We start from the raw sequence: 12,072 nt of genomic DNA on the forward strand, positions 1-12,072 counted from the left end.
TTTACTTTTCAGCCACAGTAGTGTCCTTCTTCCCTTTGAAAATTTCTTCTTATTTGGAATATATCTGTCTTGCGCTTCCCTCATTTTTCGCAGAAACTCCAGCCATTGCTGCTCTGCTGTCCTTCCTGATAGTGTCCCTTTCCAGTCAACTTTGGTCAGTTCCTCTCTCATGCCATCGTAATTTCCTGTATTCCACTGAAATACCGACACATTGGAATTTAGTTTCTCCTTCTCAAATTTCAAAGTGAACTTGATCATATTGTGATCACTGTTCCCTAATGGTTCCTTAACCTTAAGCTCTCTTATGACCTCCAAATCATTGCACAACACCCAATCCAGCACAGCCGATCCCTCGATAACAGGCTGTTCTAAAAAGCCATCCCTTAGAATTTCTACAAATTCTCTCTTTGGAGGTCCAGTATTGACCTGGTTTTCCCAATCTACTTTCATGTTAAAATACCCAACAATTATCATGACATTGCCTTTCTGACACGCCTTTTCTTTGTAATTTGTAATCCACATCCTGGCTGCTGTTTGGAGGCCTGTATACAACTGCCATTAGGGTCCTTTACCCTTGCCATTTCTTAACTCAACCCATAGAGGCTCTACACCTACTGATCCTATGTCATCCCTTTCTAAGGATTTAATATTATTTCTTGTACACAGAGCCACACCACCCCGTCTGCCTACTAACCTACCTTTCTGATACACCATATATCCTTGGACGTTCAGCTCCCAATGGCAAAGGTTCAAAGGTATAATTTAATGTCAGAGAAATGTATCCTGAAATGCTTTTTCTTCACAAACATCCACGAAAACAGAGGAGTGCCCGAAAGAATGAACAACAGTTAAATGTTAGAACCCCAAAGCCCTCCCCAGCTCCCCCCTCCCGCACATTAGCAGCAGCGAGCAACAATCCCCCCTCCCCCCACCGGCAAAAAAGAAGCATCACTGAGCACTCAAGCGTGAGCAAAGCAACAGCAAAGACACAGACTTGCAGTTACCCCGAAGACTTCGCGCTTCACCCACCATTCGACATACACAGGTTGTCTCTCTCCCGAGTAAGGGAGAAGGAGCTGTCTCACTTTTCCATCCTTTAGCCAAGTTTCAGAGATGGTCACAACTTCATACTTGCCAATCTGTAGCTGAATTTCAAGATCGTCCATTTTATTTCTCATGCTGCCTTTATTCAAATATAACACTTTCAGTCCAGTATTTGTTGCTTTCTGTTTTAATTGCACCGCACCTCTATTGCCCTGTAGATCATCCCACTGGCTGTGATTATGCGTCATCTCTTGCCTGTCCGTTCTATCATCTCCGTCGCACGCTATCTTTTATTCATTTCTGTTTTCCTTCCTCAGCCCTATCACTCCGGTTCCCATCCCCTGCCAAATTAGTTTAAACCCTCCCTAACAGCTCTATTAAACCTGCCTGCTAGGATATTGGACCCCTTTGAGTTCAGGTGTAACCCGTCCTTTCTGTATAGGTCGTATCTCCCCCAGAAGAGGCCCCAATGATCCAGGAATCATTCCAAAGCATCCATTATCTCTACCATAACCCAGACACTGCTTCCACAGAATGACCACTAAGTTAGCAGTGAAACCTTTTCCAGGGTGTTACAGTAAGTTCACCGGAGTGATAGGGTTGAGGAATAAAACCGACGATCTTAAAATTCAGCTGCAGATTGGCAAATGTAACTTTGTGGCCATCTCTGAAACTTGGCTAAAGGATGGCTGCCATTGGGAGCTGAACGTCCAAGAATATATGGTGTATCGGAAAGATAGGTTAGTACGCAGAGGGGGTAGTGTGGCTCTGTGTATAAGTAATAATATTGAATAATTAGAAAGAGATGACATAGGATTGGAAAGTGTAGAGTCTCTATGGGTTGAGTTAAGAAATGGCTGATTACAAATTACAAAGAAAAGATGTGTCAGGAAGGCAATGTTATGATAATTGTGGGGGATTTTAACATGAAAGTGGATTGGGAAAACCAGGCCAGTACTGGACCTCAAGAGAGAGAATTTGTAGAATGTCTCAGGGATGACTTTTTAGAACAGTTTGTTGTTGAGACCACTGGGGGATCAGCTGTGCTGGATTGGGTGCTGTACAATGATCTGGAGGTGATAAGAGAGCTTAAGGTTAAGGAACCCTTGGGGAACAATATCATAATATGATCGAGTTCACATCGAAATTTGAGAGGGAAAAAATAAAATCCATTGTGTTGGTATTTTAGTGGAATAAAGGAAATTACAATGGTATAAGACCATAAGACAAAAGAGCAGAAGTCGCCCATTTGGTCTATCAAGTCGGCTCCGCCATTTTATCATGAGCTGATCCATTCTCCCATTTAGTCCCACTCCCCCGCCTTCTCACCATAACCTTTGATGCCCTGGCTACTCAGATACCTATCAATCTCTGCTTTAAATACACCCAATAACTTGGCCTCCACTGCCGCCCGTGGCAACAAATTCCATAGATTCACCACCCTCTGGCTAAAAAAATTTCTTCGCATCTGTGTTCTGAATGGGTGCCCTTCAATCCTTAAGTCATGCCCTCTCGTACTAGACTCCCCCACCATGGGAAACAATTTTGCCACATCCACTCTGTCTATGCCTTTCAACATTCAAAATGTTTCTATGAGGTCCCCCCTCATCCTTCTAAACTCCAAGGAATACAGTCCAAGAGCGGACAAATGTTCCTCATATGTTAACCCTCTCATTCCCGGAATCATTCTAGTGAATCTTCTCTGAACCCTCTTCAACGTCAGCACATCCTTTCTTAAATAAGGAGCCCAAAACTGCCCACAGTACTCCAAGCGAGGTCTTACCAGCGCCTTATAGAGCCTCTATATCACATCCCTGCTCCTATACTCTATTCCTCTAGAAATGAATGCCAACATTGCATTCGCTTTCTTCACTACCGACTCAACCTGGAGGTTAACCTTAAGGGTATCCTGCACGAGAACTCCCAAGTCCCGTTGCATCTCAGAACTCTGTCCTAAATCTACTTCCCAAGTCTTGAGGCTATGTCCCCTAGTTCTAGTTTCACCTACCAGTGGAAACAACTTCCCTGCCTCTATCCTATTTATCCTTTTAATAATTTTATATGTTTCTATAAAATCTCCTCTCAATCTTCTGAATTCCAGTGAGTACAGTCCTAGGCAACTCAATCTCTCCTCCTAGTCTAACCCCCTCATCTTTGGAATCAACCTGGTGAAGCTTATGTCCCCTCATGTTAGTCGTTTTTCTCCTGGGATAAAGTCTCTGGCTGTCCATTTGATCTATGCCTCTTATCATCTTGTACATCTCTATCAAGTCACCTCTTATCCTCTTTCACTTGAAAGACAAAAGCCCAGCTCACTCAACCCATCCTCATAAGACATGCTCTCTGATCCAGGAAGTGTCCTGATAAATCTCCTCTGTACCCGCTCTAAAGCTTCGACATTCTTCCGATAATGAGGCGACCAGAACTGAACACAATACTCCAGATGTGGTCTAACCAGGATTTTATTGATCTACATTACCTTGTGGCACGGCAACTTTGAGGAATATATGGTCTTGGACCCCAAGATCCCCCTGTTGCTCCTCACTGCTGTTATTAGATCAGGTATCTCTTTCGATCAGTAGCTCATCAGTTATATCCTTGTTCCCAGGACTCCACGGTGCGCTTATGGAACATTGAGAGTCTGGACCAGATTCCAGCCGTCAAGTCCCAACGGAAGCTGTATGGAGGAAAAGTTACACAGGTCTGGAGTTTAATATCTTCCTCTCCCACCCGGGTCCTGTCCTTCAACTCTCTGGTACTGAGTTAACTGTGAAGTTCCACCTGCGGGTTGCATACAGTGAAAACTCTGAATTGGAAAGCTGACTTCCTGACAAAGACCAAGATTGCCACAGATGGCTATAGTGCCAAATCATTGAGTACATTTAACATGAAGGTTGATAGGGTTATGATTAGTCAGGGTGTCAAAGTTTGTAGGGAGAAGGCAGGAAAATGGGGTTAACAGGGAAAAGAGGGAATACGGTATTGGGGGTAAGGTATTGATGTGGATGGAGAATTGGTTGGCAGACAGGAAGCAAAGAGTGGGAATAAACGGGACCTTTTCAGAAAGGCAGGCAGTGACTAGTGGGGTACCGCAAGGCTCAGTGCTGGGACCCCAGTTGTTTACAATATACATTAATGACTTAGACCAGGGAATTAAATGCAGCATCTCCAAGTTTGCGGATGACACGAAGCTGGGCGGCAGTGTTAGCTGTGAGGAGGATGCTAAGAGGATGCAGGGTGACTTGGATAGGTTAGGTGAGTGGGCAAATTCATGGTAGATGCAATTTAATGTGGTTAAATGTGAGGTTATCCACTTTGGTGGCAAGAACAGGAAAACAGATTATTATCTGAATGGTGGCCGATTAGGAAAAGGGGAGGTGCAACGAGACCTGGGTGTCATTGTACACCAGTCATTGAAAGTTGGCATGCAGGTACAGCAGGCAGTGAAAAAGGCGAATGGTATGCTGGTATTCATAGCAAGAGGATTTGAGTACAGGAGCAGGGAGGTACTACTGCAGTTGTACAAGGCCTTGGTGAGACCACACCTGGAGTATTGTGTGCAGTTTTGGTCCCCTAATCTGAGGAAAGACATTCTTGCCATAGAGGGAGTACAAAGAAGGTTCACCAGATTGATTCCTGGGATGGCAGGACTTTCATATGATGAAAAACTGGATCGACTAGGCTTATACTCGTTGGAATTTAGAAGATTGAGGAGGGATCTGATTGAAACGTATAAAATCCTAAAGGGATTGGACGGGCTAGATGCAGGAAGATTGATCCCGATGTTGGGGAAGTCCAGAACGAGGGGTCACAGTTTGAGGATAAAGGGGAAGCCTTTTAGGACCAAGATGAGGGAAAAGTTCTTCACACAGAGAGTGGTGAATCTGTGGAATTCTCTGCCACAGGAAACTGTTGAGGCTAGTTCATTGGCTATATTTAAGAGAGAGTTAGATATGGCCCTTGTGGCTAAAGGGATCGGGGGTATGGAGGGAAGGCAGGTACAGGGTTCTGAGTTGGAAGATCAGCCATGATCATACTGAATGGCAGTGCAGGCTCAAAGGGCCGAATGGCCTACTCCTGCACCTATTTTCTATGTTTCTATGTTTCTAAAATAAATCATACATGAGGGAATACCAGAGCAGACATGATGGACTGAATGGCCTAATTCTGTTCCTGTATCTTCTAGTCTTATAGAGGTGGAATCTACTGGGACATGACAGTGAAGCATGGAGGGAGGTGGGGAAGGGAACCAGAGGGCGGAGAGGGTGGGAGAGGCAAAAGAGATGGGATGATGGTGGCCAGGTGGAACAGGATGGAAAGGGGGTAGGAGGAGGGTCAGAGGGCAACATTTGACCTGAAGTTAGGGAAATTGATATTCATGCTGAGATTGGAGAAGACCAAGATGAAATATGAGCTGCTGTTTCTACAACAATGAAGTAGTGTGTGGAAGTGTGCAAGTCTGAAGTGTGTCCACAAAATGCTGGACAGAGTAAGATCTGATGACCCTAACCCTAACATCAGTAGCCTTTCAACAGAGCTGGAAAATTAAAGGTTAAATGTAATACGAATGTACAGAAAAAGCAGCCACCTTGTTATTTTGCGTTCTTTTTGCACTATTGATGTGTACCATTGTGTGAGTGTATGGTTGATGTGTACCGTCAGAATCAGAATCAGGTTTATTATCACTGGCATGTGTCGTGAAATTTGTTAACTTAGCAGCAGCAGTTCAATGCAATACGTAATGTAGAAGAAGAAAAAATAATTAAATAAGTAAATTACAGTATATGTATATTAAAAAGATTAAAAATCATGCAAAAACAGAAATAATATATATAAAATATATTATTGTGGGTGATAACATCTCCTCCTCCCTGACGATCAGCACTGGTGCACCTCAGGGGTGTGTGCTTAACCCACTGCTCTACTCTCTCTATACCCATGACTGTGTGGCTAGGCATAGCTCAAATACCATCTATAAATTTGCAGATGATACAACCATTGTTGGTAGAATCTCAGGTGGTGACGAGAGGGCGTACAGGAGTGAGATATGCCAACTAGTGGAGTGGTGCCACAGCAACAACCTGGCACTCAATGTCAGTAAGACGAAAGAGCTGATTGTGAACTTCAGGAAGGGTAAGACGAAGGAACACATACCAATCCACATAGAGGGATCAGAAGTGGAGAGAGTGAGCAGCTTCAAGTTTCTGGGTGTCAAGATCTCTGAGGATCTAACCTGGTCCCAGTGTATCGATGTAGTTATAACGAAGGCAAGACAGTGACGAAAACAACAGGGATTCTGCAGATGCTGGAAATTCAAGCAACACACATAAAAGTTGCTGGTGAACGCAGCAGGCCAGGCAGCATCTCTAGGAAGAGGTGCAGTCGACGTTTCAGGCCGAGACCCTTCGTCAGGACTAACTGAAGGAAGAGTGAGTAAGGGATTTGAAAGTTGGAGGGGGAGGGGGGAGATCCAAAATGATAGGAGAAGACAGGAAGGGGAGGGATAGAGCCAAGAGCTGGACAGGTGATAGGCAAAAGGGGTTACGAGAGGATCATGGGACAGGAGGTCCGGGAAGAAAGACAAGGGTGGGGGAACCCAGAGGATGGGCAAGAGGTATATTCAGAGGGACAGAGGGAGAAAAAGGAGAGTGAGAGAAAGAATGTGTGTATAAAAATAAGTAACAGATGGGGTACGAGGGGGAGGTGGGGCCTTAGCGGAAGTTAGAGAAGTCGATGTTCATGCCATCAGGTTGGAGGCTACCCAGATGGAATATAAGGTGTTGTTCCTCCAACCTGAGTGTGGCTTCATCTTTAGAGTAGAGGAGGCCGTGGATAGACATGTCAGAATGGGAATGGGATGTGGAATTAAAATGTGTGGCCACTGGGAGATCCTGCTTTCTCTGGCGGACAGAGCGTAGGTGTTCAGCAAAGCGGTCTCCCAGTCTGCATCGGGTCTCGCCAATATATAAAAGGCCACATCGGGAGCACCAGACGCAGTATATCACCCCAGCTGACTCACAGGTGAAGTGTTGCCTCACCTGGAAGGACTGTTTGGGGCCCTGAATGGTGGTAAGGGAGGAAGTGTAAGGCCATGTGTAGCACTTGTTCCGCTTACACGGATAAGTGCCAGGAGGGAGATCAGTGGGGAGGGATGGAGTTGACGAATGGACAAGGGAGTTGCGTAGGGAGCGATCCCTGCGGAATGCAGAGAGAGTGGGGGAGGGAAAGATGTGCTTAGTGGTGGGATCCCGTTGGAGGTGGCAGTGACGATACTTCATTAGGAATTTGAAGAGATTTGGTATGTCAACAAAAACACCCAAAAACTTCTATAGTTGCACCGTGGAGAGCATTCTGACAGGCTGCATCACTGTCTGGTATGGAGGGGCTACTGCACAGGACTGAAAGAAGCCACAGAGGGTTGTAAATCTGGTCAGCTCCATCTTGGGTACTAGCCTACAAAGTACCCAGGACATCTTCAAGGAGCGGTGTCTCAGAAAAGCAGTGTCCATTATTAAGGACCACCAGCACCCAGGGCATGCCCTTTTCTCACTGTTACCATCAGGTAGGAGATACAGAAGCCTGAAGGCACACACTCAGCGATTCACGAACAGCTTCTTCCCCCCTGCTATCCAATTCCTGAATGGACATTGAAGCTTTGGACACTACCTCACTTTTTCAATATATATTATTTCTGTTTTATACAATATTTAATCTATTCAATATATGGGTACATTGTAATTTATTTATTTATTTATTATTTTCTTCTTCTATATTATGTACTACATTGAACTGGTGCTGCTAAGTTAACAAATTTCACGTCACATGCCGGTGATAATAAACCTGATTCCGATTCTTCTGACTTTTTGACTTCCCTTGTCAGCCACGGTTGTACTATTTTGCCATTTGAGTATTTCTTTGTTTTTGGAATACACATGTCCTGCACCTTCCTCATTTTTCCCAGGACTACATACCATTGCTGCTCTGCTGTCATCCCTGCCAGCAGCTCCTTCCAGTTTACTTTGGCCAACTCCTGTCTCATACCACTGTACTTTCCATTACTCCGCTGAAATACTGCTACATCAGACTTTACTTTCTCCCTATCAAATTTCAAGTTAAACTCAATCATATCGTGATCGCTGGTTCCTAAGGGTTCTTTTCCTTAAGCTCCCTCATCACCTCCAGTTCATTACATAAGACCCAATCTAGTATAGCTGATCCCCTAGTAGGCTCAACGACAATCTGCTCTAAAAAGCTATCTCTTAGGCATGCAATAAACTCACTCTCCAGATCCATTACAAACCTGATTTTCCCATTTGACCTGCATGTTAAAATCTCCCATGACTACCATAACATTGTCCTTTTGACACACTTCTATTTCCTGTTTTAATCTGTGGTCCACATCCCAGCTACTGTTGTGAGGCCTGTATAGAACTGCCACCAACATCCTTTTACCATTGCAGTTTCTTAACTCAACCCACAAGCATTCAACATCTTCTGATTCTATGTCACATCTTTCTACTGATTTGATGCCATTCTTTACCAGCAGAGCCACACCACCCCCTCTGCTGACCTTCCTATCCCCCCAATACAATGTGTGAACTTGGACATTCAGCTCTCAACTACAACCATCCTTCAGCCACGATTCAGTTTCAGCCACAATATTTTATCTGACAATCTGTAATAGTGCCACAAGATTATCCACCTTATTTATTATACTCTGTGCATTTGTGTGAGTGTGTATACCAGGGGTCGGCTACCTTTTTTGCCTCTGTGGGCAGGATTGCATATTAATGAGCAGACAGTGGGCCAGATAAATGCCATAAAAAACTTGAAATATGGGAATTATCCATTTAAGTACATCTGGTTATGTTTTGCCTCAAATTAATGAATAACGCATGCTAGAAAATCATTTGTGCTAAACCAAGGATGCCAACTAGTAATCAAAGAATTCAGTTTAGTTGCAATTTATTTCAATCAAGGCATCTTTTGAATCTATTAAAAGGACACAAAGAATCTTTAAACATAAAACGTATGAACATGATGCATTGATGGTGGTAAATGAAGTATAATAAAAAAGAAAATTTTAATGCAAACAGTCGATAAATCAATGTAAAACTTGATACTGTTTGTTGCTTGAAAGCTTCTCAATATTGGGTGTCAGACTTGTTGATGCCAAGAGCAAGACATTATCCAGATGGGCATCAGTCAATCTTGTTCTCAAATGGTTCTTGGTGTGCTTCATTTTTGAAAATAATTGCTCACACGGATAAGTGCTGCCAAACAATGATGCCATCTTTTTTTCATGGTCCACTAAGTTAGGATACTTCCCACTTGGATGAATATATTTTCTGTAGAAGTCAAGCACTGACACATCTTCAGAATGAAATTTCAACCTCAATATGTCGTCACACTGCATCTCAATCAATTCCATTTGAAAAATTACTGATGCAGTGTCCACTTCCACATCAAATGGAGTAGCAAACAGCTTGAACTCATTTGCATGCAAGCAAAAATCAACAAAACAAGATGAAAACTCTTTTCTCAATTCTTGGACATTTGTCTCATTTTCTAGGCAAATGAGACAAACGGGTTTCCCAGCTTGCTCGATGAAGAAGTGATCCAGTGTCCAAGTGTCTTGGAAATTTCAGCGCACAGTGTCTACCTTCTTGCGTTTTGCATTCACTGCCATTGCAATTGTTTTCTTCAGTTTTATTTCCAAACGAGTTATTCAACAAGTATCGTAGCACATGTAAATATCTGGATATTTAGCGTGGGTTTCTTGTTAAAACACAGTGATGCTGTTTCTGTTTACAAATTTAAATGATCCCATCTGAAAACCTGCGTGTGCACGGAGAGTATCTAAAACACAGTAATAAGGTAGTCTGCCTTCCCGTCATTGGTGTATACCAGTGTTTGGTTTGGAACAAAACATAACCTGGGGCCAGTGTAACAAGACGCCATGCATGTGTCCGCTGAGAAAACTAAAGAAATTTGGCCCGTCCCCTAAAACCCTCACTAATTTTATAGATGCACCGTAGAAAGCATTCTTCTAGGATAATCAAGGACACGACCCACCCAGCCAACAGACTTTTCGTCCCTCTTCCCTCCGGGAGAAGGCTCAGGAGCTTGAAGACTCGTACGGCCAGATTTGGGAACAGCTTTTTTCCAACTGTGATGAGACTGCTGAACGGATCCTGACCCGGATCTGGGCCGTACCCTCCAAATATCCGGACCTGCCTCTCGGTTTTTTTGCACTACCTTACTTTCCATTTTTCTATTTTCTATTTATGCTTTATAATTTAAATTTTTAATATTTACTAATTTTTACTATTTTAAATATTTTTAATATTTAATATTTGTACTCCAGGGAGCAGGAAGTGCAGAATCAAATATCGCTGTGATGATTGTATGTTCTAGTATCAATTGTTTGGCGACAATAAAGTATAAAGTATGTCTATCAGTGTGGTCGCGTGAAATACTCAGAATAAGGAAAAATCGCTCACGGGCTGGGTAAGCATAATATCCCAATATTTGCTCGCGGGCCGGTCAAAATACTTTCACGGGCTGGATTTGGCCTGGGGGCTGTAGGTTGCCTACCCCTGGTGTATACTGTTGATGCATACTATGTAATGTTCATGTGTACCATTGTGCATGTGTACTGTTGTGCAAGTGTGTGTGACTGTGTACTGTTGTGTGTGTACAGTTGATGTGTACCATTGTGTGTGGGTGTGTACTGTTGTGCGAGTGTGTGTGACTGTGTACTGTTGTATGTGTACAGTTTTTGTGTACCATTGTGTGTGAGTGCGTACTGTTGTGCGAGTGTGTGTGACTGTGTACTGTTGTGTGTGTACAGTTGACGTGTACCATTGTGTGTGAGTGCGTACTGTTGTGCGAGTGTGTGTGACTGTGTACTGTTGTGTGTGTACAGTTGACGTGTACCATTGTGTGTGAGTGTGTACCGTTGTTGTGTACTGTTGTGCGAGTGTGTGTGACTGTGTACTGTTGTGTGTGTACAGTTGATGTGTACCATTGTGTGTGGGTGTGTACCGTTGTTGTGTACTGTTGTGCGAGTGTGTGTGACTGTGTACTGTTGTGTGTGTACAGTTGACGCGTGCCATTATGTGTGGGTGTGTACTGTTGTGCGAGTGTGTGTGACTGTGTACTGTTGTATGTGTACAGTTGATGTGTACCATTGTGTGTGAGTGTGTACCGTTGTGCGAGTGTGTGTGACTGTGTACAGTTGATGTGTACCATTGTGTGTGGGTGTGTACCGTTGTGTACTGTTGTGCGAGTGTGTGTGACTGTGTACTGTTGTATGTGTACAGTTGATGTGTACCATTGTGTGTGAGTGTGTACCGTTGTTGTGTACTGTTGTGCGAGTGTGTGTGACTGTGTACTGTTGTATGTGTACAGTTGACGTGTACCATTGTGTGTGAGTGCGTACTGTTGTGCGAGTGTGTGTGACTGTGTACTGTTGTGTGTGTACAGTTAACGTGTACCATTGTGTGTGAGTGTGTACCATTGTTGTGTACTGTTGTGCGAGTGTGTGTGACTGTGTACTGTTGTATGTGTACAGTTGATGTGTACCATTGTGTGTGGGTGTGTACCGTTGTTGTGTACTGTTGTGCGAGTGTGTGTGACTGTGTACTGTTGTGTGTGTACAGTTGACGTGTACCATTGTGTGTGAGTGTGTACTGTTGTGCGAGTGTGTGTGTGTGTACTGTTGTATGTGTACAGTTGACGTGTACCATTGTGTGTGAGTGCGTACTGTTGTGCGAGTGTGTGTGACTGTGTACTGTTGTATGTGTACAGTTGACGTGTACCATTGTGTGTGAGTGCGTACTGTTGTGCGAGTGTGTGTGACTGTGTACTGTTGTGTGTGTACAGTTGACGTGTACCATTGTGTGTGAGTGTGTACTGTTGTGCGAGTGTGTGAGACTGTGTACTGTTGTATGTGTACAGTTGACGTGTACCATTGTGTGTGAGTGCGTACTGTTGTGCCAGTGTGTGTGACTGTGTACTGTTGTG

The 12,072-nt window shown here is 43.8% G+C and overlaps 1 protein-coding gene and 1 long non-coding RNA gene across 3 annotated transcripts in view; one reads left to right on the forward strand and one right to left on the reverse strand.

Annotated features, from left to right (window-relative positions):
* Positions 1-12,072, forward strand: part of LOC134356368 (WD repeat-containing protein 88-like) — an 82,840-nt gene that overhangs the window by 65,091 nt on the left and 5,677 nt on the right. The window contains exon 11 of the mRNA XM_063067282.1: positions 3,653-3,745. Within this exon, the coding sequence (XP_062923352.1) occupies positions 3,653-3,745 (93 nt within the window). The remainder of the gene's footprint in view (positions 1-3,652; positions 3,746-12,072) is intronic.
* Positions 3,229-12,072, reverse strand: part of LOC134356370 (uncharacterized) — a 32,717-nt gene continuing 23,873 nt past the window's right edge. For both annotated transcript variants that reach the window (XR_010020343.1, XR_010020344.1), the window contains exon 3: positions 3,229-3,721. This is a non-coding gene — a long non-coding RNA (uncharacterized LOC134356370). The remainder of the gene's footprint in view (positions 3,722-12,072) is intronic.

Source organism: Mobula hypostoma, chromosome 14, assembly GCF_963921235.1.
Source record: "Mobula hypostoma chromosome 14, sMobHyp1.1, whole genome shotgun sequence".
Taxonomy (NCBI): Eukaryota; Metazoa; Chordata; class Chondrichthyes; order Myliobatiformes; family Myliobatidae; genus Mobula; species Mobula hypostoma.